This window comes from Penicillium digitatum, chromosome 1 (genome assembly GCF_016767815.1).
Source record: "Penicillium digitatum chromosome 1, complete sequence".
Classification (NCBI taxonomy): Eukaryota; Fungi; Ascomycota; class Eurotiomycetes; order Eurotiales; family Aspergillaceae; genus Penicillium; species Penicillium digitatum.
The window spans coordinates 385423-409904 of record NC_089384.1 but is presented as its reverse complement, the minus strand read 5'-3'; the positions used below and the strand labels follow the sequence as shown (position 1 = coordinate 409904).

At 48.4% G+C, this 24482-nt stretch overlaps 4 protein-coding genes across 4 annotated transcripts; 2 read left to right on the top strand and 2 right to left on the bottom strand.

The window, feature by feature from the left end:
* Positions 1-5622: 5622 nt before the first annotated feature.
* Positions 5623-7812, top strand: Pdw03_2447 (small COPII coat GTPase sar1; the record flags this gene model as incomplete). The annotated part of the gene is made up of 1 exon (XM_014681707.1): positions 5623-7812. One exon carries the CDS (start codon positions 5623-5625, stop codon positions 7810-7812), a length of 2190 nt encoding a protein of 729 aa, XP_014537193.1.
* Positions 7813-8656: 844 nt separating this feature from the next.
* Positions 8657-9878, top strand: Pdw03_2446 (GTP-binding protein sarA; the record flags this gene model as incomplete). The annotated part of the gene is made up of 5 exons (XM_014681706.1): positions 8657-8675; positions 8925-9028; positions 9219-9324; positions 9449-9748; positions 9838-9878. The coding sequence occupies 5 exons, from the start codon at positions 8657-8659 to the stop codon at positions 9876-9878; spliced, it is 570 nt and encodes a 189-aa protein (XP_014537192.1).
* Positions 9879-17632: 7754 nt separating this feature from the next.
* Pdw03_2445 (Serine/threonine-protein phosphatase) lies at positions 17633-18930 on the bottom strand (the record flags this gene model as incomplete). Its single annotated transcript, XM_014681703.1, has 5 exons — positions 17633-17648; positions 17746-17774; positions 17853-18152; positions 18280-18681; positions 18754-18930. 5 exons carry the CDS (start codon positions 18928-18930, stop codon positions 17633-17635), a joined length of 924 nt encoding a protein of 307 aa, XP_014537189.1.
* Positions 18931-20775: 1845 nt separating this feature from the next.
* Positions 20776-23706, bottom strand: Pdw03_2444 (Leucine-rich repeat, typical subtype; the record flags this gene model as incomplete). The annotated part of the gene is made up of 5 exons (XM_014681702.2): positions 20776-23142; positions 23240-23322; positions 23408-23421; positions 23513-23526; positions 23695-23706. The coding sequence occupies 5 exons, from the start codon at positions 23704-23706 to the stop codon at positions 20776-20778; spliced, it is 2490 nt and encodes an 829-aa protein (XP_014537188.2).
* Positions 23707-24482: the final 776 nt, after the last annotated feature.

Genomic DNA, 24482 nt, shown 5'->3' with positions numbered 1-24482 from the left:
CTAGACACCTAAGTTCTAAGTAACCAGGTAATAGGCAGTGCATCAACTGGCTTTCAATACCTAGGCTGCTGACCGATCTCAATCGGACCGGACCGAGTTTGAACTGTCGACCGTCGATCCCGAGCCAAAATAGCAGAGCACTGCCACTGCAACCCCCTAACGAATTGTCACTCCGTGTGACAACTTGGCACCAACACTAGCACGTAATTAGTCAAGGCTGGTACCCAGACGGTTTACTTGAAAGCTCATGGTGTTGGGATGATCACCATGATCGCCCTTGGCGAGGTTATTCCCCCATACAATGTCATTCGACAACCGCACTACTGAGACCAGGAGTCAGCGAGTTCCTTTTTTTGAGAATTCGCTCTATGTAACACAGTGCTTGGCATCGAGAGGGAATCCTATCAGAGGGCGGATGACTACAACATACTATCGCAGGGGTTTAGGACCGCGGTCTCTTCAAGAAAGGGGGTGTTTATCGAAATAGAATCAGTGAACCTGAACCCCCTTTGTGGAGAACTCGGCATTTCTTTTCCTTCCCCTTGCTCTTTCTACCCCGTGTTGTCACCCCCGGAAATCCTCAATGTTCTTCATACTGGTTCCATACCACACACCTCTAGTCGTACCGGGCGCATTCTCAAGATCAAATGCCTAGATCTTGGCAAGTTTGCTTCACCACGCGCTATCGCCAAGAATTCCTCCGGTGTGGCCTAGAGCAACTGGGCTCTCTCCTTGCACTACGCACTACCGGGTAGGTCATTTATCTGCTTGTTCTATCTATCTTGACGAGTAGAATTTTGTGAGCCCCCCCCCCCGCGGTTTGTCTTGGCGGGGAGGTCATGAGGTTGAAGTTTAGGATGTGACGTTCCCTCTGGGGAAATCTGCTCAATGGAACGGTCTTCTCAGTTTTGAGGCACGGAGCTGACTTGGCATTGTCTATCGTCCGACTCCACCGTCAATTCTTTGATCTCGTGAAGATTTGGCGTACAACATAGGGGGTAGGTATCGGAACCCGGGATGGTCCATCCTCGCGATATCCTGCACAGACCAGCAACTGGTAAGAGCGATTAGTCCCAGTGTATTGTCTTTGCGTGCAACATGTAGGGGAATCTCTTAATCCTCGGAGGAACTGTCCTGTCACGACCTGCCAAGATCACCGTCACATTCCGGTATTGATAGGGACAAAGAGAGAATAGCGTCGTTCCCAATTGAGATGGAGATTGGAGTCAATCAAAGTCAACTGAATTGTGAGTCAAGGACATATACAACATAGACTAAGTTGGATATTAATTGAGACCAGAAGATCCAAAGTCAATTCATCCCGCCAAATAAGAAATAGTCAACGCCAACACCGCTTTAGTACATCATACGTAGCTGCATCTGGCACAGTGCAGTAGCCCCAAATTGAAAATGCCTCATACATAGGTATCCCGTCACTCTATTATTTTCAAATTAACCCGTGTCGCTTATCGCGCATGCATTGTAACTTGTATCTGACAAATCACTTTGCTTCTTAAAACTCCACTTCCCCCGGTTGTGTGCCCGGTCAACGGTTCGGGCATTATTTTTATACACTTACGCTTCAATTTGGGGTAGTTCTCACAGAAGGAGACGCTCCCAGAGTAAACTAAACATCCCGCTCGTGCCATCCCCTGGCTGGAGTTCGTATCCCCACCTGCACAGTTCACACCTTATCACACTGGACAGATGTATGTTGTACGGAGGACTCCTCTATGCCTTCAGTTACTTACATTTGGAGCTTTGGAACTTGGAGGACTTGGGGTAAGTGCGAGAGAGCGGGTCTTGCCAATCGTCGATTGAGTGACTGCCACGATGGTTGAGCGGAGAAATCCTCTTCCTCATTTCCTATCGCGCCACGAGCACAGCGCTACTACTGATCCCTTCACATCAAACCATATTCATGTCGTATAGAACCTCCCATCGCACCAATTTCTTATGTTGTACTTCTTCCTACTCCACTTGGGAGAACTTCTCCGAGGGATCGGGAAGAGGGGATCCTCTTGGCCCATTCCACAATATCCCAACCAGATCGTGAGCATTGCCGCTCAGGAGTGGATCGGATCAACCTTTTTCTTTTCCTTTCATCCCGGGAGAGGGAGCCCAATTTCAATTCAAGTCCGAGGAGTGAGGAGTGGCCACAGAAACAAGCCATTTCTATTACCATCTGCGGTGCTGCTGTCAGTGGGAGAACTGTTGCCCTGCATGTACCTATAGGAGGACTTTGGAGCGACTTTTGTATCTGTTCGTGTCCTTGTACCTTTCTGGATATCGCTGTATATTTCCACAACACTGTTTTGCGCCCCGGCTGCCTTCTCCATATCGGGAAACTGAAGGAGTAAAAAAAATTTAAATTTCGTTACAACACACAGCGACTCGCTTTATATGCAAGACTGCCGCGCATCCGTAGACAACTGTCGTTGTTCCATGTACTCTGTACTCCGTAGGTACTCCGGAAAAAAAATAAACCAACTGACAAAGCAACGGAGAGAAAAGAATCAAAAGAATAGAAGAAAAAAAATTTTTTTTTTCAGAGCCCCACCGAGGGAGAATTGCAGCAAGATGAACTCAATGGCTTCGATCCAGGGTAATCCCCACCGCAAGGCCGTTGCGTTGCTAACAAGCTTCTTCCAAAATTTGATTTTGAAACTCAACTCGTTTCCCACGGTCACCCGGCTCGAGGGCATGCAATCTAGTGAGCTTCGATTACGTTTACAGGGGTTATGCCTGTTCAAACCAATAGACTACGGGGTGATCCCTTTGGTGTCGAGAAGCTTGTTGCGATCTAAAATGGGGGAGGTCCATGACCCTATCGTGTCCAGGTGTGATGAGGGGGGCGGTGGCTGCAGTCTGCACATCTCCGGGAACCAGTGATGTAGGTCAGCCTCGATGATCTTTTTTGGTTGGTGGGGTGGAGTTTTCAAGTTTTTCTTTTCTTTTTCGGGGGTTTTTTAATTGTCCGAGGTATACTCCGTGATATATGAGTGTAGTTTGGCGCAGGGAAGATCTTGCCCGGTCAGCCAATTCAGGGCTGATCGTGATCGCGGCTGACCGCTGTTCTTTGTCAACGTAGGAAACTTGGTAAGCTTAATGTATGTTACTCGTGCTTGTCTGTCGGGCATGGAGAAGGATTTTCCTGTTTGATTTCGGTGATTGCTAATGTGGAGCTGGGGGAGAAACCAGGCTGCCTGCTGAAACCACTCATCGTACTCCGTACTCCGCGAACTATTGGAGATCGATTGTATGCCCAACTTGATGATCATGATCACCTCGCCTTTGAATGACGAAACAGGTGATGTCTATATTTGGAGGGTCAAAGGAGTGCCGCGCTAAGGGGTTGAGCTGAACGTCCCTAGAAAATATTATCCGATTGCCTGTGGACTTGGCACTGCACTAAGAGCTTATGGCGATCATCGATTCTATTTACTCAAGTACCAATTCCTGGAAGCACAGCCTGTCCTCCAGATGTGCTACGCTTATATATACCGGGAGGGAGCAGAGCCAAGAGTCTGGTTTAAAGTGTAGTTCGGATGCCAGGGGATGCTACTTCGTACTTCTGTACACAACCTGGCGCATAGTATATTGTGCAATATGCAATATGCAACATGCAATATACCCAAGACTCTACCCGAGAAGCTCCGACAGCCTTGAGTCGTGGGGGGGGGGGGGGGGGGGGGGGTTATTTGGACATTGGGTGAGGCTATGGGATGTTGAGTAAATGACTGATACTCTCCATGTCACTCTACGTCAGATGAGAAAAGTCTTCCCGCATTTGGAGCAAGGGTAAAGAAACCAATACCAAGCATTCAGGTATGACTCGAGAGCTCGGCGAAACCCGCCAAGAGCCTATTGTAAACCATCCATGTAGAAACCGTGAAGCGCGTACAGCATGGTCATAGTTTCAGCTATCAATTACGAGTTTCGGTCGAGTAAGAGAATTCACGTCTGTTCACCCTGTTAGCTCTAGGGCAAGTTTGGCCAAGGCGGCTCGGCAGCGTTCAGGCACAATCGGCAAGTGGTGTTTCGTTAGTCATACCGAAATGCACTACGGGAATGGTCTCTGTATGGTGGGAGATGACCATACCCATACGTCTCCCAACCGAAAACTTACAACCAGTGATCTACGATTGTACTGCAGATGTAGAGCTTGAAATATACCAACCCATTCAAGCGGAGTTTTCTTCAGTACGGAGTACGGAGTACAACAGACGGAGTAACCAGAATTTCAGAATTTCATTGTTGGCAAGTGGATTCGCTCAATCACGGCAAGATTTAAGAGAGGTCAGCTTCAACGGGCAGTTTTCAACACCGGAAAAAGTACCCTGAAACGGGTTTAGTCTCAGCACAAAATCCCTCATAGCCAGCCCGCGACCTACTCGACAATGGTCATCAATGGTCCACAGGAATAATCAAGACTCGAACCTCAAAAAAAAAAAGGAAACCCTTTTCTGCGACTCACAGTGAGTGTCTTTGGGAAACAAAGAATCGAATTTCGATCTCATGAACATAGAACAGTATATGGTGACACTAAAATCAAGGCACGGGTGTGTCGATAGAACTGTATGCGAAATACGGAATAACTATGTCCAGTGGATTAAGTGGCAAGACATTTTCTTGGTCAGGGATGTTACGGTCTCCAGGGCTGTACGACATAGCCTGAGAGATCAAAGTAATCAAAGTACATCGGAAAGGCAATTTTAAATATCAAACAAACAAAAAAAAAACCCCCCCAAAAAAACAAACAGAAATGGGGGTCAACTGGGGGCTCATTAGGGGGGTTTAAGGTGAAAAAAGGAAGGGGGAATCAAAAGTAACCCCAAAAAGGTTGGGGAAATTAGTCAAAATTACCAAAAGAACGGAAATTGAAAATTCCAAAAAACGTGGGAAAAGAAAATTTGAAAAAACCCCAAACTAGTCCCAAAACAACTGTGCCGGGCTGCCGTATCGTCACTCCCACACTCTTCCCCCCTCCAAGACATCGGAGACCCCTGCGCCTTTTCTATGCGCCTTTTCTATGCGCCATCTTCCTCTTCTTCTTATTATGGTCAACCTTTCCCCGAATTTTTCCCTTCTTTTCCTCTTTTTAATTTCTCCTAATCTTTCCTCCAGTTCTCATTTGACATTCTCGACATTCCTGACTTTTTCTTTTCTTTCTCTTTGATCGAGATCCCTCCGAAAGCACGGACCTTAAAAGCCTGGAGGTATTCGAGAAACAGATCTAGTCCAACTTCTCAACATTGAGTTGCCATTCTTAGGCGCAATTATCGATCTTGGCGGATACCCTCCTTCGTCTCGATACCCCCTAGTCATGCGGTTTATATCATGACAATAGTCCTCGCTCGGGACATCTTGTTCTGCCCTCAAGGTCGATCGATTTAACATTGATCGATATCAAGGACAGCAGTTGTTGAATGAAACACTTCTTTATACCTTTCAAGCAATCTTCTTACCTCGCCTTCAATCTCGATCCTACGCCACTCGCCTCACCTTCATCCTCCTTTTTAATCACCTTAGAACTATATCACGAACCCTTTTTTGCCCTTTTGAAACATGGCACAGTCTCGGGACGGGGAAAGAACTTTTTCTTTTCATAATCTACTCCGGATGCTCATCTCGCCCAACTCCTCCAGCAAGCCCGCCCACGGCGAGGCCGACTTGCCCGAGGACGTCGACGAACCCCCTGAACATGTCATGGACGCCACCTCGATGAACTCCGATCAGATCGTGCTTGCTCGACCAACGGTGAATTGCAAGGAATCACTGCTCACACGTGCGTTGAAGAGCAGCCCAGAGATGTCCCCAACCGATCCACACGCCTCCCACTACGACTCCTACATGTACCAATACTACCCTCATAGCAACTTCAGTGGCGTCTCAACGGCCGAGTTGACCAGCGACGGTGGTCTCACAAGTCCATCCTTGTCTAATACTCCCAGTCCACCTTTACCGTCTCAAATGATGAAAAATGCGGCATTGGCTGGAAAGAAGAATTTGGCCCTTAAAGTGAAGGTTGTTGACGCTAGTGAAACTTCCGTCGAGGCCAACCTTGGCCGCAAACGATGCATTAGCTTCGCCTGTGGTCGTAAGACTGATGACAACGAGCCGAGATCTCCGGTCTCACTCTCGGCATCACAAGAACTCTCTCCTAAATCCCAAACACCGAAGGAGCTTCCCACGGAGGAAACTTCGATTCAAACCATTAAGCGCAAAACCACACTGACTTTCGCGTGTCCTGGACGGGAGACTGTTTGCCAGAGAGAGCGATCTCCGGCGCGCAAGTCTTCCATCCGGCCGCGATGCCGTGGATCTCCTGCACCTGCTGCCCGCAAAGCCTCTCCCGGCTTGAAGGAAACATCGAAGCAAGTTTCCAAGGATGTTGCCAAGCAGGAATCTGTCTCTATTCCCACAAGCCGCAAGGGTATCCCCACTAGTGGTTTGGGCAAGTTCGAGGAATCCGAAGCTACCCGGTTCCACGAGTTTGCTAGCTCTATGGACGAAGACGATGAATGGGTGAACCGGGAGGCCTGCTATACACAAAAGATTACTTTGAACGACTGCATGAAGAAAGAAATAGCCATCCGACGGCTTGGTGAACAGGCTGAAGAAGAGGCTTTGGAAGAGGAAGATGATTTGGACGACCTTCCGGACGACGACGAGACCGTGCACGACTTCTCTTCGGACGACGGGAACGAGTCAGACAACGAGGCTGGCTTCGCAGAGTCAGACGAGAGCGACGATGATGGCTCCGACGTTGAGTTTTGGGGATCATCACACCGTGTTCCAGAACTCCCCAGTCAATACATCGACGCACGCCCCACGGCCATGGAACGCCGCGCCTCGAATACATCGTTCGACTCCATGACAGACGACCACTCGAATTGGCTTCCTGCCCCCGTGAAAAGGATCGGCAACCGTCGCGCTCCGAAGGCCCGCAAGAGCATCGGGATTCGTCCGAGGACCCCAAACCTCCCTGATAGTACCGACTTTGTGTGTGGAACCCTCGACGAGGATCGTCCTCTCGAACTCGCCTACAAATCTTGCCTTGAACAGCGGCGCCGCTTAAAAGAGGTTGTCATCCCACAAGATATCGACCCCAGCTTCCCCACCAGCGATCCGGAGGACAACGATGACATTGAACCATCAGAGCAAGAGGTTGCCAGCTTGTCCTCTGCCGCAGGGCACCACGATGAAACTGCCCGAGGACGGCCGGAAGGCGAGGCCCGTAAGCATTCACCCCGCCGCTCTCCCAGGCGTTTGATGTCCCCACCACCCCGTCGCGCTGGCCGTACCTCTCCCAAGCGTCTCAAGTCCCCACCCCCACGCATGAGAGCAAAGTCGCCCACCCCAGCCACGTGGGAACTCACCGATGATATGCCCATCGTTGATTCACCCAGAGGTGTCAACATCAGCCATCTGGTTCAGCGCCGACCTCTCGTCCGCACCAAGTCACTTCCTCGTGTCCCCAACCCTTTCTTCGCCGGCCTGGATAAAGGTCACCGTTGGCAAGGTATCATCCCAGCACTCTCGGAGTCACCAGAGCACGAACACTCACGTACCCGTGAACTACACACTCGTGGCCCAATCGACATTGTCGAAGGCCTCGAGAAGAAGCGCCAGAAACGCAAGGAAAAGTTCTGGCGTCAACACTGCCGCAAAGCTGCCAAAGAGCAGATGGGCAAACGGCCTATTCCAGGCCATGGAGCCGAACGGATGAAGGAGCTTGGCCTCGAAGTTGCTGAGAGGTGCAGAGCTTACGGCGTCGGTCAAGATGCCCAGCTCGTCCTATCCGTTTAGGTGTCCCTACATATGGAACTTGCATGAAAAAGTTTCACCCCTCCGTTTTTTTTTTTTTTTTTACCTGTATATACCTACTTTCTGTCACATTTTTGCCTTCGGGTTTTTTCCTCACGATGCTCGCTTAGCGTTCCGAGTGCCTTTCGCTTTCTTACACATATTAGCCGACTTTGTGTTGTCCACATGAATGGTTTCTTTACCCTTATCCCTTTTCCCCCTTTTCTTCATTAATCCCCACGCGGAGGTGGTTCTTTCTTTGCATTCCCTGTTGGAAGTATATATATCCACTTTCTATTTCCTCTTCCTATTCTGCGGCCCTATGGGCCTGCTGGAGGTCGCTTCCTTTGTTGTCTTGCATGGCTGCGGTGCATATACCCCCTATCTGGCTTTTCTGCATTGTGAATAAAGAGATCCATCAGTTTGATGGGAATGAACATGAAACAAATTTTTTCAAGAACCTTTTTTTTTCCTATTGTAGAGAATTACGGTAGATTTGATGAGGTTGAGCAATAGTGAGTCACTACCATGAGGAAGATTCGGAGAGAAGTACGCAAATCAAATCAAATCTCGCAACAAAACATAGAAGAATCTACAAGATCATCCCATACATACCCAAATCAGCCCAAACCCCCGAAGTCGTAGCTTATCGCTGCGCGAGGATTCCGTCTTCCTGCCTAAGGCACCCCACCCGATCCCCGAAAACAACATCAAACCTGTCTTCTTTGCTTCTAACTCTTCCACTCCCGTCCATCCACCTCTCCACAATCGGCTTATCACTGATTTTAATCTGTGATTCCTGCTCGTCACCTTCTTCTCCTTTACTTCCTGACTCCGGCTCTTCATAATGTGGATCGTCAACTGGTGTAAGTACCCTCCCGATGCATCACCAGATCACCTGCATTCACCGTCCGGGGCCGATCTCGAACCACGGAGGAAGACAGAACGAGATCTCTTTCTGGACAGTTTAGTTGCATGGGAACTGAATCTGTCTTGATTCTGACTCCGACATCGAGTCATGCGACAGCTGTGCCGCGGCATCGGCTGCTTGTGATCGAGATGTGCGTCTCGAGGTACAAGGTGCAATTTGCTGATTTCATTTCTTTGTCCTATAGTTTACGATATCCTGGCCTCGCTGGGTCTCCTCAATAAGCACGCCAAGCTTCTGTTCCTCGGTCTAGACAATGCCGGCAAGACAACGCTGCTGCACATGTTGAAGGTTAGTGAGCGTTGGTGTTGAGTTTGGGAAGAGAAGACCTAGCTCTTGGGGGCTCAATCGTACTGGCTATCACGCCCGAGTCTAGTTGCACTGGGTTGCTGCACAGATTCAGGAGCTTGTTATCTAGCACGGGAAAGATGTGACAACTGAGCGTTGTATGGGGCTTGTTTGCTGACAGGATATTGAACAGAATGATCGTGTCGCCGTGTTGCAACCTACTGCACACCCTACCTCCGAGGAGTTGGCTATCGGCAACAACCGCTTCACGACCTTCGATCTCGGTGGTCACCAGCAGGGTATGTGGGACTCTTATTGGAGAATCGTGATGTTGCGCAAGCATAGTGCCAGCAACATCGAACCCCCCCCCCCCCACAATTCTTGAAATTGAAGACAACTAACGAACCTCCCTTCTCCATTCAGCCCGCCGTCTCTGGAAGGACTACTTCCCCGAAGTGAGCGGAATCGTCTTCCTGGTTGACGCCAAGGATTACGAGCGCTTCCCCGAATCCAAGGCCGAGCTCGACGCTCTCCTCGCCATGGAGGAGCTTTCTAAGGTTCCCTTCCTCGTTCTCGGAAACAAGATCGATCACCCCGATGCTGTCAGCGAGGATGACCTGCGCCACCAGCTTGGTCTCTACCAGACTACCGGTAAGGGCAAGGTCCCTCTTGAGGGTATCCGACCTATCGAGGTCTTCATGTGCAGTGTTGTGATGAGACAGGGTGAGTTTTGAAGTTCCAAGGAAATGGGGGCTGAGGGGGCTACGCACACATTGAAACATTGCAACTAACCTTTCTCCTATCTCCCATAGGGTACGGCGAGGGCATCAGATGGTTGTCCCAATACGTTTAAACAGAGATTGTCCCAATACGTTTAAACAGAGATTGTCCCAATACGTTTAAACAGAGAGTCTTTCCTGATTCCCGACATTACCGATCCCTCCCCAACCAGTCAGATCCAGATCCTTATTTGTTCCACTGAATCCAGAGTTCAAGTGAGATGAAAATGGCTTTGGCTATTTCGGGCTTTCTCCGACATTTTCCTCTACATCCGAAACCCCGTTCCCACTCCATATCTAGCTACGCTACATCTCCCTCTCACAAGCCCCGATCCAAATTTTTACCCCCGGACGTGCCTGTACGTTTTGAATGTGTCACTCGACAACGCTGTACCTTGCTAATCTTGCCACGTTTGTTCAATTCTTGTTCCATCTGATCTGCGCTTTTGCTCGGGCTAGTTAGCTGGTTTTTCCTTGTTACTATAGTCTAAAGACTTTGAATTTCTTCTTTCTTGGTATAAAGCATAGGAATGATAGTGTTCAAACATCAACGAACTAAATGAATAGTCTGCGAGTGTCTCCTAACCATCAAACAAGCCCCGTATGCCCCCGCATCTCCTCCGCATCCTCTCTTTTCCCTTCGCTTCATTGTAAATGACGTAGATTCCTTGCCTCCCCCTCCGTAGGGGAGAGCTGAGCAACATCTTCTACCATGTGTGATGCCAATTGATTTTTCTTGCGGATACTAATCTCACACAAACGATTATAGACGAAATGAAGAACAAGGGTGTTGCAATTTTTTACAAACACATCGATCTTCAACTGCTTTCGGGGTTGGACAACAACATCAAACTGCCGAGATAAATTAGGAATGCTCTTCATTTGGTGCATTTAGATGCTTACCGATTGGAATTTGTTCACTTAAAATACGCTATAGCTTGAATGATCTTGCTACTCTCAGATCTTGTTGAATCTCCGCCCGCGTTCTCTCGATATCCTTTACCACCATCTCTAAATACAGCTGTTGAAGGCGTTCTGCGATCAGACCACGCTTTCCACTTCCGCTGTTCCGTCCATCCATTTCTCGTACATGGATCTGCGAGGGGAAGGTCCCAGTACAAAAGGCCTCATCAGCACCACATGCCTCGGTAAGAGTAAAATCAAGCTGACGGACAGGAATTCCATTGGCCCGACAAACATCTCTGGATTTCCGACGGGTGATTCCGTGCATCTGATTGTTGTCGGAGCCCTTACCTGCCCGTCACGAACTACGAAGAAGTTGGTCGAATTGCATGTTTTGACGAATCCATTCAGATCCACATCCAGCATTAGGGATTCATCGGCGCCGGTGACATTACCACTGATACACGCTTGCACGTCCGTTGCTTTGGAGATGTGGTTCCACATCTCGTCTTTGACGTCGGGGGAGTCCTCGACGGATGTGCGATGTAATCAATTTTGGCCCCTGCTTTTTTTTTTAACGCCGGGATCTGTGGCTTTGATCTCGGGGATGATATCACGATCAACGACAGACCAACGTTCACTGAAGGGTTCTGATTGGGCGTTGGTTTTAAGCCTCGGCTTGCAACTAGCCGGAGATGAACGTGTGGCTCATCAGACATCTTGTTTACATCGAGAGTTCTATGCAGAAGGTCCAATAGTTGAAGTTTAGAGAGTCCAAGATCCATGAACCTTGTCTTGGCAGATTGGGAAAGACGGTTAATGTGGTCTTTGGCGAGTTGGATTCGTCCATTTCTGGCGCGGACGGCCTGCGATGACTTTGCCAGACTTGCAGTCATTCGCTTCTTGCTGGGCGTTTCCGAAGCTGCTCTACTTCCATGCTTGTTGCTAGTCAACCCAAAGTGGTACGGCCGTAATGAGCTGTCTACACGCACTGCATTTTGGTATAATACATATGCGGGTGTCTTCGGTGGCATCTTGAGCTATGCTATCGGACACTTCAAGGGAGGTTTGCCTACATGGAAGGTCGGCTAGCTCACTTCAACTATAATGCATATTCTAATAAATTTCGTGTAGTACATCTTTACAATCTATGGCGCAGTAACTATTATGGTTGGCATCTTGGGTTATCTTTGCCTTGCCTGCTAATCCTGCAGCCGCCTGGTTTCTATCAACGGAAGAAAAACGAATTGCGCTGTTACGTGTTGCGGAAAACCAGACTGACCGAGGTTCTCACAAATTGTGGAGCATTCTAACGTATTCAAAGGTTGCAGAACTAATTGTATCTATGTCTTGTAGGACATGAAGCTCAGTCAGATCCTGGACGCACTCACAGATCCCAGATACTACATCCTCATGACATTCGCCACAGCCCAGGCAATTACGAATGCTGGGATCACGAATTTCAATCCGCTGATTACATCCGGATATGGGCTTTTCACAAGCCAAGACAACCCTACTCGCCCCTCCACAAGCTGCAGTTGCAGTGGTTACGCAAGCAATTTTTACAACTCTCGCATTCTTCATCCCCAACATCCGGTGCTTTCTTGGGGTTAGATCCTCCCGCACTGCTATGGCAGGAGCTATAGTAGTTCATGTGATGGACCCAACCACGCAGCGTAATGTCTCACTAGCCGGCGTTTACATAATGGGATTCTATAACGTGCCCTTGGTGCTCGCATTGAGTCTGCAAACATCTAACACTCGCGGAACAACGGTGGAGAGCGTCGTTTCGATCTCCGTGGCTATATTATTTGGTAAGGTGCTATGCGGTTTTATTTTGAAATCCTTGCTGGTGTACGATTCCAGCTGTTGGAAACAGAATTGGTCCACAGTTCTTTCGCGAGGACCAAGCACCGCATTATCCACTGGGAATTGGGGCAATGCTCTGCTGCTTTGCGATGATGGATGTCACTGGCATTTTAGATTTCGTGTCGGGTTGAATTGCTAACAAGCACCGTGACCGTGTTCATGGGCAGATCAGCGAAAGGCCAGGTAGGGAGGAGATTGAAGCGAATCGGGATGATTCAACCGACCAAGAGAATAACAGATTCAGGTACGCATGTTAAATCGACCCTACTTAGTCATTTTAGACACCATCGGGATGGACCAAAAAACATTATGCTTGAAATACGTAACATACATACCTACCTACATAGCTCTTGTTACCCAAGTCGCATGCTATCGGTATCTCCAATGTCGTTGAGAATGGACCCATACCCCGCCGTCAGAGTATCGTCGATACCAAACATCTCGTTGTCAAAAATGGTCATTTGGTTCAAATAGCTTTTTGGGCCCTCTGATCCCGCCGGCATCGTGTCAATGTTGGTATTAGGGACATAGTGACGATCTTCCCGTCTTCTGGTCATATTCGATGCACGGGTAGACATAGAAAGTTTGGATACCGGATCATATGGAATGTCATGACTTGCTTCATCAAACTCAGGCGCGGAAGCAGAAATTTTTCTCTTTGAGGGAAGAGAACATCCATCTGAATTTCGAGAGAGAAGGGTCGTGAAGGCTTGATATTCCCTTGCGAAGTAAGTTAAGGCAGATTTCAGCATCTTCAGGTCAACGAGTTGGTCTAGAGGTTGATGCAACCTTTTGAATGTGCCTGGTTGTTTAGCATCTTATTCCAAGATTGAACTCAAGTAGGAAAGCCCCTCTGAGCTTACCAGTCACTGTTTAGACGAATGAGGCCTGCCATGAGAGTGTCATGGAATTGTCGATTCAAATGCATCAACATTATGCAGTGTTCAATTCCCAACAGTCTAGATTCTAGTGATGAGCCAATTCCTGCAGCATCAAGTTGACTTTTCCAGACGTCCAGTTGTCGATATGAATCGTCTAAAATAGAGCAGAGTTCTTGGAAAGTGAGTGATGAATACCGCCCATCCCGATCACGAGCGATATAGATTGACTTCAAAATGCGCCGGGCGATTTTCCGAAGTTCAATCACATGAACAAAAAGCCAAACCGATTTGGCGTGGAAAAGAGTGGCAGTCTTCGCCTCTTGCTCCGTAAGCTGGTCAAGATTATTGAACGAAGGGATTGCGATATCATTTGCCTAGTCACGCACTGATAAGACTCTCCCTGCGTTCAGAGCTATGGATCAGCTGGCCGTATTGGACGCAATTGACCTTCTTTCATCATTCAAGGGCAGTAGTTTGATACGAACCTCTCCAGGCTGTATACAGTACACCATGTACGAGACCTGATTTCAATTTCTTCGGGACCAAAGCGCCACGATGGATTATGTCAATCAAGACCCAGCTCGAGTGCAATGGACATGACATATCGTGTGAGATGCCAAATGTCATTGTTATGGTTGCAAGAGGGCGATTTCAGCATCCAAATGGTCATCAGTAAGACAGCTTGAAGTCCTGAGAGGTCGCGAGGATGCTCCCGAAATCGGTTGAAGAAATTAAGTGCAGTTTGGAAATAATCCCTCGGAGAATTGCAATCCAGCATTGACGTATAAGCATCGTTAACACGAGCGTCGTCCAAGGCCAGTGCGAGGACTATAAAGAAACTCAGCCTCTCGTAATCTGTGCATGCTCGCGGTTCTTGATAGATCCTTCGAAACCAAGATCGAATCCGCCGTAGATCCAAGAAAGGCCACCATAGATGAACCAGTGCAAGGTAAGCGGAAAGTCAACACCCAGAAATCCATTTTGGTGGAATTAAAGCAGTACATGCCAGGCGTTCACTTGTCTCTGGATCGTCTTGGTTTGTGCCCGACGTATTGGTCATACCAACTTGTTTAGAAACTATTCGAGCAAAGGTTGAACCGGCAGCCGCTCCCACTGGGAATCCCAATTAGCTGACAGATCAACGTGTACCTGAGAGAAACTGAGCATCTGACCAACCGTATTGGGAGTGAGAATACTGATCAGCAAATCCAATCGCCAGAACGCCTACTTCCTCGGCTTCTTCGCTCACGTCTGCTGGTTAAACCGATTCTCCTGCAATCTGCCGATTGGAGTACAGTCCATGTGTTGGGCCACTAACGCATGGTTCATGAGTAGAGCCATTTGTACAGGCTGCCAGTTTTTCCTCGAGCTCTTTTACTTTTAAATGGAGACTCTCCACAAGTGCATATGGATAGGCAACGCATTCGGTGATATTGCAACCCTCCCTCTGTCTTTCACATGCCGAACATTTAGACAGGCTAATATCACACTATTGACTATAATTTTCAGCACGGTGAAAATGAATCGAAGTTGAGTGAACTTACCGTCACTTTTCTAGAACGGCATCTGCTACATGACTTGACCACTGATGGCGGATATTGGTCCATTGCCCCTAATTGAAGTCATTGTTGATTAATGGGAGTGCGTGCACTATGCCCTAGGGAGTCTTCAGTTACCTGATGTTTCAGTATGTGCGTATTTGTAAACGCCGAGAGTGGCTCAAGAGCCAACAGGACGAAGCGGACTTTACAATCCGAAGAAGGGCCGGTTGATGCCTGAGGCTACAAGAATCGTCTATGTTGGAAATTTTAACATCGACGTCTGTACTCTGTCTAATTGAAGTAAGAAGTTTTGCATATTTGAGAGCTTCACACAGTTCCTCTCTCTTCTATAAACACCCCCGAGCTTACACGTCAATAGATTTCTGTCAACACAAATGACATTCGCCCCCCGGTGACACATTGCATCCAAGACGTTGGAAGCACAGATATGCATATTGCTGCCAGATGCAACCTTGGGGTGCTCTTATCTTAAGAGAGACATGTGTGGTTCATGTGTATAGAATTGTATGACCGCACTGCTTAAAATCTGGTCAAATCTCACAACCTCATTCTTAGGCGCCGAAAAGAGCCAAGCAGTGAAATTGATACAGGTTGTGGAATATACTTCAACCAAATTGTACAAGGAATGGGGTTTTCTTTTCTGTCATCTACTCGATGGTCATTCGCATGTCGTTTCGCTCAAAGCAAAGTCTTTCGAATTGATAACCTAAGAATGCCCCGACTTATGGATGGCGAACCAAATCCTGCAACAACCCCTCCGAACCCACCATCGCAATCCGCGGAGGCATCACTGACCTTTCAGCATCAGGTAGACCTTGGGACAATAGGCGTTGGAGCAGCAGATCAGGTCCACACCGGTTCGAAAGCGTGCAAAATTTATGAGCCTCCTTCCTACAACAGCTGCCCCAAGAGCATTGTGGGAGTACGCCTCGGAAACAATGTTCCAGTTTGGCCTTCTGCAAGACCAAAGAACCGGTTTACACCTCCTTGCCGAACATCCCCAACCAAACACGATCGAAGTTATCGATGTGGACCAGCCAGAGAGTAGTTATCTTCGCAAAAACCAACCACTTTCCCGATCTCATCCCAGCATCTCAATCAAATCAAGCATACTTTGGTATCAGACTGTCATGCGAGTTCATCCTGCATCTCCACACGTTTGAAATCACCCTCAGCTATATGGAAAGATATTGTACTATCACTATTTGGCTACGAAGGCCATGAATTGCGTGGTTATTTCAGCGCCAGTTGGCCATCTGGATATACTACTTTCTCTCTGCCTCTTCTTTCCAACAGGCTCTCGGCAACTACAACCGATACAAGTGATCGCTTTGTAATTGTTTCATTGATCGATGAGCTGGAAACTGGAGTTCAGGTAGAAAAATCTGTTGGAAGTGGTAACGGCCTTGCCTTGCCTCCTCCTGTTCAAACGGGAAACAGCTATATGAACTCCCTGATCAAGGGCGCCTGACCAGGACGCTTTGAAACCGATGCTGATATGACGAATCAAGTTGGGAGTGTTCTATTATGGTCAGGATGGTCGGAAATGGACCTTGTATTCTGTATTGAAAGCGGCGTTGTGTAAACAAGCCTCGGAATGGCGAAAGAATCTAGTTGAATGATGTGGTAAACTTGTCCCCTTATGTGACCTAGATGTGACCTAGATGTGACCTAGCCCGAGGAACTTGGCAAAGTGTCTTGTTAGGACTTATCCTCTTGTTTGCCAACAGAGCATCAAATACAAAAACTAGCGGAGCTGTATGGCGGGCGGCCCAATGACAAGATGCGTTTTGTTACACCCGAATCGGGTTGTGTGTCGTTGATACCAACTAGGATTTACCAATTCCTCAATTCGAGTATACCTAGATCTATCAGTTCGACTGTCAATGGCAGACTATTTCAACTCTCCAAACGGAAATATGACCTTGGTCTACATAAACACAAATTCAAATGTGATTCTCGCAGCCCATCGAACAAACAATCTAGACCTCCGAAAACAAACCAATTCCAAAGCCGAGCTAAAGTCACAGAACACCACTTGTAACAGAGCCTCCCATTTCCAATCCGGTTCGCGATGCATCAGCAGAGGGACTACTACCGCCTCGTACGTGTCGGACTAGAAAATTCGAAAGACGAATATGATTCGATATGGGAACAACAACACATGCGGTCAAGGAACAGGACAATAAAGAGTAAGAAAGAAAAGAGAAAAGAGAAAAGTTAACCAGTTTCCCTTCCCCGTTCCCAGGATGCCGAAAGGAAAAACACATTCCAGTCCAGATGGTTAGAAACAGAGACAGAGAAATCGAGAAACAAAGAAAGAAGCATTTGAACTCCGCCCCGGAAGTACAGAGGGTCGCACGGGCCAGGAAATAATGTGACTGTTGTTTTTTGATCGCAGGTCGCACTAGGAGAGAGAGCCCGGGGGTCTGGAGAAGTTGAGAGTGTGATTGTGATATTATCGGTGGAGTTGAAGAGGAATATCGGGCTGCCCGGGTGCGGATGAGGGGTTCCTCGGTCGTTCATCGTTTTCGTGGATCCGGGGGGGGGGGGACTCGCGGGGGGTTTAGGGAGGATGTCATGAGGGCGCTGTTAAAGAGATTTGTGAAAGGCTTATCTCCGCCCGAACCTGCTGCACATGGGGAAGCTCGTATTGATTCTTTTATTTCTTTTTTTGCTTTCGCGGAGTGACGGGACCGCCGGCGCTCATGCCACCGTAAACGTACTTTTGCTTTTTCTCGGCTGGTTTCAGGATCTATCGGATGAAAGAAAAAAGGAGGTTAGGAACTGGGAAAAACAAAGATCTCCAAGGAGTAAGAATTCCGTCACTCACCTGGAAGGAGCAGAGCAGACTCTCGTCCACGCTCATCATTGCGCCGGCATTATCGAATTCACCACAATAGTTGGGCGCACTGAATAGCGTGACCAACTGGCGCTTGGAGAAGAATTCGTATCCATCCTCAACAACTTGGTGTGCACGGCAGATCAGATCCATATCGTGTTTTTGAAGGAAGCGCGAGACCACATCTGGGCCGAATGTGAATGAAACACCTCGGTCGTTTTCACTCCAGCCGGTGATATCCTTATCGGGGTCGGACCACAGGAGATCGCACAGGAGACCGCAGTCGGGAATCTATGTCAGTTAGCGATGTTGGCCTTTAGCCGAGCGAACCCAGCGCCACATTGCCACTTTTATTTTCGCCAGTAGAACCACACCCACTAGAGGAGAGGGGTGAAACCGGAGAAGGGGAGAAACTTACATCCGTGGGACGCATGACACGGCGGATTTGCTCCATCGAGTTGAGATCGGGACTCAGACCACCGTGCATGGTGAAGATCTTCTCATCAATGATAGCGGCAATGGGAAGGCAGTTGAAGCAGTCGGTGAAAGTCTTCCAGAGCTTGATGTTGTATCGGCGCTTGCACTCATCGTAGAAACCGTAGATACGGTTGATCGAAGCACACTCGTGGTTTCCACGCAGAATGAAGAAGTTCTCGGGGTACTTGATCTTGTACGCAAGGAGGAGGCAGATGGTCTCGAGCGACTGCTTGCCACGATCGACGTAGTCACCGAGGAAGAGGTAGTTAGCCTCCGGAGGAAAACCGCCGTATTCAAAGAGACGCAGGAGGTCATAGTATTGGCCGTGGATATCGCCGCAAATCTAGCAAGACGTACAGGTTAGACGGAGGCCTATTCCGGCTTGACGAACCGTTCGAGCAAATTAAAACCTTACCTTAATGGGTGCTTCCAGTTCAAGAAGAATGGGCTGAGAGATGAAGATCTCACGAGCCTTGGTGCAGAGGAAACGGATCTCTGACTCGAGCAGCTGAACCTGCTTTCCAGGGCGGCTACCCCTCACCTCCAAAAGCCGGTCGATGATCGAATCCAGATCCACTTCCTGATCGGCCATGGCGAATAAATGTCTAACGAAAACACGAAAGAAAGAAAAAAATGGGTGGAAGGAAAAGAAAAGCGAAAGGTGGAAGAGAGACTTCCGGAGCGATCGGGTGAGAATAACAGAGATTTGATGACGCGGCGGCTATGTCCTATTACTGTCGGAAAAACAAGTTAATGAAGCGTCCCAAATTAAAACAAAGTCCAGTCTGCATTGCAAGTCTTAAAGCGAAGCGAAAATTACGAACGCGCTCGAAATTTTTCGTTGATTTTTCTCCCCCTTTGGGCGGTCGGGGTCGTTAGGTGCAGCAGAAGCGGAGGAAAAAAAGACCAAATGCCTACCAAACAGAAGATTAAAGATCAAACAGATCTAGAGAAGGGCCCCAACGGCCAAGGGAAAGAAAGACAAAGACAATTCTGGCAGAGATGCCAGACGGGTGTAGACGGTGGTGCCTATCCGAGTTGTTGTGTGCGCGCAAGGTGGGAAGAGGAGAGAATGGGCTCCTAGACGCCTCACAGGATAAACGAGGCTGAGCGAAAGAGCACTGGACTCTTAGCGACTTGGGTTGATGAAGAAAGCTGGAGGGGTGGATGGGTCGAGATGAATCGAGATATCTTTCGAGGAAAGAGAATTTTCAATCAAGGGAGAAATTTTTCTCAGGGTGTATGATAGTAAGACCAGTTTGAATCTCAAATCATCAACTTGAACGTAAACGTGAACGTGAGTGTGGAGATGGGGTTGGAGGTTGAAGAGAAGAGAATCTTTTATGAAGAAGAAAGCGGGAAGTTCCTATTTTGTGTTTGCGCGTGTTTGATCTTCCCCAAGGAGAGGAGGGGGTGATATGTTATATATAGAGCGCTTATAAAGTGACTTTCCCCCCCTTCTCTTTGCATTCAACAATTCCATTATTCCATTTATTCTACTCTATCTCTTCTGTGTTACAAGCGCATTGATGCAAAAAAATCTGCATAGAAGGGGGGGGGGTATTCTAGGTCGAGACTGCCAACGCCCTCGACGCCAAACGGGGTCCAAGCACCAGAGAAGAGGCTGATCTACTAAAATAGTGCATATGGTGCATTGAGATTATCCATCTAGACTGAGACCATACCATTCTATGATATATTCGGGTCATCTCGACTATCAAGCCCATGCTCTTGGATCTTTTAGAGACTCGAATGGATATCTAGATGCCTAGTAGAAAAGTAGAAAATTGGATATAGAGGAAACTCTCCAAAAAAATTGGCATTCTTCACGTATGAGCTTCTAGTCTCAATCAATACTGAGTATCCAGAATTCATGCAGCATGACGGCAGAAGGGAATTGAAAACAAGCAGAACCAAGAAGCAACAAGAGGGGAATTAAACAAGCAAAGATCCTTCCAACGCCAACATGCCCGAAATTCAGAATCATACATTACAACGCTGGAACCGAAAACAAAAGGCCTTTCACTGTGCCTTCCGTGGATCAAGCTGACCCTCAAAAACAAGGGTCACCGCAGGATGCGTTTTGGAAAACAGGGAATGGGGACTTGGAACACTGAAAAGAAAAAGCAAAAACGGTCGTAAATAGTTCATACATCCAACCCACCATATCTCATAAGTCATCCAACGCCGAAAAAAATGCACAGAATGATCAGCTGCTGGTGCTGGGGATATGTTCTTCAAATTGGTCTCGGGGGACCGCACGAGGGAAGTTGTGTCCTCGTAAATAGGGAAAAGAGATAAAGATCCTGCCGAAGCAGGTATACGTCACATTTGCGACGCAGAGACTCTGAAATTCACGAGACGGAAACAAGAGAGGCGAATGGAGTTCTAGCAGGAGATGTCATGGGCCGAAAACTGTGATTAACAAAAGGGTATTTTATCCGCTGAGCGCATGTCCAGTCAGGATCGCTTGGGTGTTCGAGTGGGTTATTGGGGGTGTGGAGAGATGAGGGGAATGGTCCAACCCCACCCCAGAGCAGTGGGCGAAGTCTTTGTGAGAGTTATTCCAGTCATTTTCGCCAAGAACAGTCAGCCAGTCATGGCCCACGCCCTGACGAAGAACTTCCAGCTGTTGGCGGCAAAACTCTTCATCCATCGTTCGGTCCTTACCCTGCAAGGCCTGTACAAGAGGAGGACTCGAATGCACGGGCTTTTCGTGGCTTTGGGTGATTGATGATCCGGGGTGCGCGGCGCTGTCTAGCCTCCACGCCTGATCAACAGGGGCAACAATCTGATGGTCAACTGGCGGTTGAATTTGCTGAACGGGAAGAACGGGGAGGACCGTGCTTGCTGCATTGCCCAAACCGTCTGTGGTAAACGGGTTATCCACCGAGATGTCGACTATCCTGCGCCGTTGGAGCTTTTTGCGACGGTTCGTTCCCCCGTCACATTCCTTCAGTTGTGTGCCATCAGGGTGCAAATCTTTTTGTTCTTCTAACGGCTTTAAAGTTGCAAGATCGTGGGGGACTTTAGAGATGGTAGACTTTTGCACAATAGTTGAGCCATCTGCCGGGCTGGAGCGTACAATCGGTGCAGCTTGAGGCTCTGCAACTCGCTCGACAAGCTGCTTCCTCTCGGTGTATCCCGGACCTCTCCCATCAATTATGATGTCCTCGGAATAACCAGGCGTCCGGCGGAAGAGGTTCATTATCACAACTCGATAACCAGAGTGAGTCTTGACGAACGGGTTGCCAGATACCCAGATCTCCCGTATTTCAGGGAGACTGGTCAGCCGTGCAATCTCCGTCGGGTCCGTGAGGTTGTTGTCGCGAAGATCCAATCTTTCCAGAGAGAGCAACCGCTCAATTCCTGCAAGCGAGCGAAGGCGATTTCCGCGGAGGGTGAGAACGGTGATGGCGGGAAGGGGGTTCCGGGTGAGCGAGTGAAGAGATTCGATCATGCAATGAGACAAATTGAGGGCTTTCAATGCCACCAGTGACGCCACACCGTCAGGAATCTCTGTCAAGAGGTTGGAGGACAGATCAAGCGAGTTGAGACAGTTGGCTACAGGGGCGAGACTAGCAGCAGAGACGGATGTTAAGGAATTTTCGGGAAGGCCCAAGTGTCGCAGGAATCGCCATTTTGAAGGCGAGAGGACGTCTGTGAGAAGGTTTGTAGAGCTTCCATTTCGATGGCTGCTAGAGGCCTCGCTTGATTCAGAGCTTGCGGAGCCTGTGCGGCAAATTTGCCGGGATTGGCCTCGACGGTGACCATGCTTAGTGCTCGGTCGAGTCGGAGAGACACTCCCAGCCCTGGCGCGAAGTCTGACGCCTTCGGAGCCGGTTCGGAACATCGGGGCAGATCTGGGACTAGTGCTGGTTCCGAATGCTGTGTCCACGATAGGAGATCCAGGGGCTGAAAGCGAGTTGGCCTGGTCGGGAGTGTGAACCGGTTGACTGCTGGAACTGGTCCATCCCAGTGAAGGTGACTGTTGAGACTTGGCAGACCGGCGGCGGCGTTTGTCAATGTCATCCAACACAATTCGCGTTAAAAGATCAGCCGGATCGTCCAGGTGAGCTCTCTTGATGGTCAAGGTGCGTAGTTGCTCGGACAATCTGTCCCAGCCATAGAAAGAACGGTAGTCTAGATCAATAATCTCCAAAGCGCTCAGATTCTTAAAAGAGTGCAGCGGCACAGCCGTATCAAAAGGAAATTCTTCATATCCAGAGATCAGAGGAGCACGGTGGTCCGGTGCAAGACGAAGACACGGGATCTTGGTAAAGGCAGAGTACAAGTACTTCAGGTCTGCTTCCAAGGCGGCCTTGGCCCGCTCCGACTTTGTTGGGGTATCCTTAGATCCGATGCGGAAAGATGACCAAAGATCTGTCATACCGGACATCACACTGCGAACACTGGACACCGAATGAATGGAGGCCCGATCGCCCCGGGACTGTTGGGGCTTGTTCAAGAATGAAACATAAGATTGCGATACCTCAGTTTGAATATTCTCCAACCTGATGTTCATGGGGCCCACGGCAATGGTCAGTTCTTCAAAGCGGGAAAGAAGGTAGAAAAGGTGGTGGGGAGTCAATGTAAGTTTAGCGGTTTTGGCGTTCTGCGACATGAATTTCAATGCTGCGGATGAGAAGGCCGCGGCCAGGGTTGAAGAGGTCGAGGTGAAAGAGCTTCCAGGTGTCAAAGGAACACTGGGCGATTGTGGAATGGCATTTTTGTTGGGTTGACGACGAAGCTGTAGTGCATTGGCGAGGGCCTTTTCGTGGGTGCGAACGTAGCTAGCGACATTCTATGACAACCGCGCGCGTTAGCTGTCTATAGAACCATTTACTCAGGCGATCCAAATCATCTCTATGATTAGGCATCTGCTGCATAGAATCACAAACCTTAATGAAAAGTTGTCCATCCCCGGTGTTGATTTTCTCCATGGCGTCAACGGGAGGGGGTATGGTGATGGACCGGGAGAACTCTGAAGATAGAAAGCTCAACAAATGTTACCAGATGTAGTCGACATCTTGCTTGTGCGACCCGAATGAACCCGAAAGAAAAAAAACGAGCAATCGAGGCTCTAAAATGCGATGGTTAGCAACGGTGTACTGAAATTGACCAGTCTCATTAAGGAATTTCGGTGATGAAGCCAGGTGAATGAGGAATGATACCTGTAGAATGAAAACTGGAGATTCAAATAACAATTCGATCTCCTCTCTGAGACCTCGCAAAGTGAGATGGAGATTGGAGAGGAATGGCAAAAGGTGAAGAGGGAAAAGGTGGCACGGGGTAACCAATTATTTAGGGTAAATAATACGGCTTATCCTGATAACACAATACACAGCCCACATACGCCGTAATACATGTTTACAACATTAATTTCGATTTTCTTTTATCAGCTGAGAGATTTCAAAATGATTATCGTCCGATATACTTCTGATTGGATTGGAGTTCTCCTTCTCATCTTACACTCCTCTTATACTCCTCTTATACCCCTCTTATACTTTACCTCTCAATGAATCCCACTGTCCGATAATTATGGTTTCCCTACATGTCCGCCGTCCTCTTCCCAAGATTTGATCTATCCAAGCAATCTATCAGACACAGACTACTCCGTACTCCGTGCTTAGTCTAATACCGTATAACCACCCATAAAAATAAATATTCGCTAATGCAGCAGCTACTATACCCGGGTGGGAAGTGGCGAGCCTATGGGGACGGCGCCTAGGATTTTAGTTCGCCGAATTCTCTCCCGCTTCTATCAAAACGGTTGGAGTCAACGATTGGTACCCGATTTATCCCCCTATTGCCCTATAAGGAGACGAGGAAAAGGTTTTGGATGGTTACGGAGTAGTTTGTGACGGATTGGTCCCTCTTGCATGATTGAACCATAGAACTCGCACATAGACACTTTGAGCCGATCGTGGAGCAAGGAAACTCAGACCATATGCTATCGGTGGGTCCTATCCCGAGGGGCTTTCTTTGATCGACGGTAAAAAAAAAAAAAGTTAGCATCTTCCCATTCATGCAGTTGAAAGTTGAAACCCACCCCTCTTGGAAACTGTTGAAACTTGTCATTATTCCATCTTGGTGGCGGCTTGCTGATCAATCTCCGACGCAGCCACACGCAGGCAACCTCAG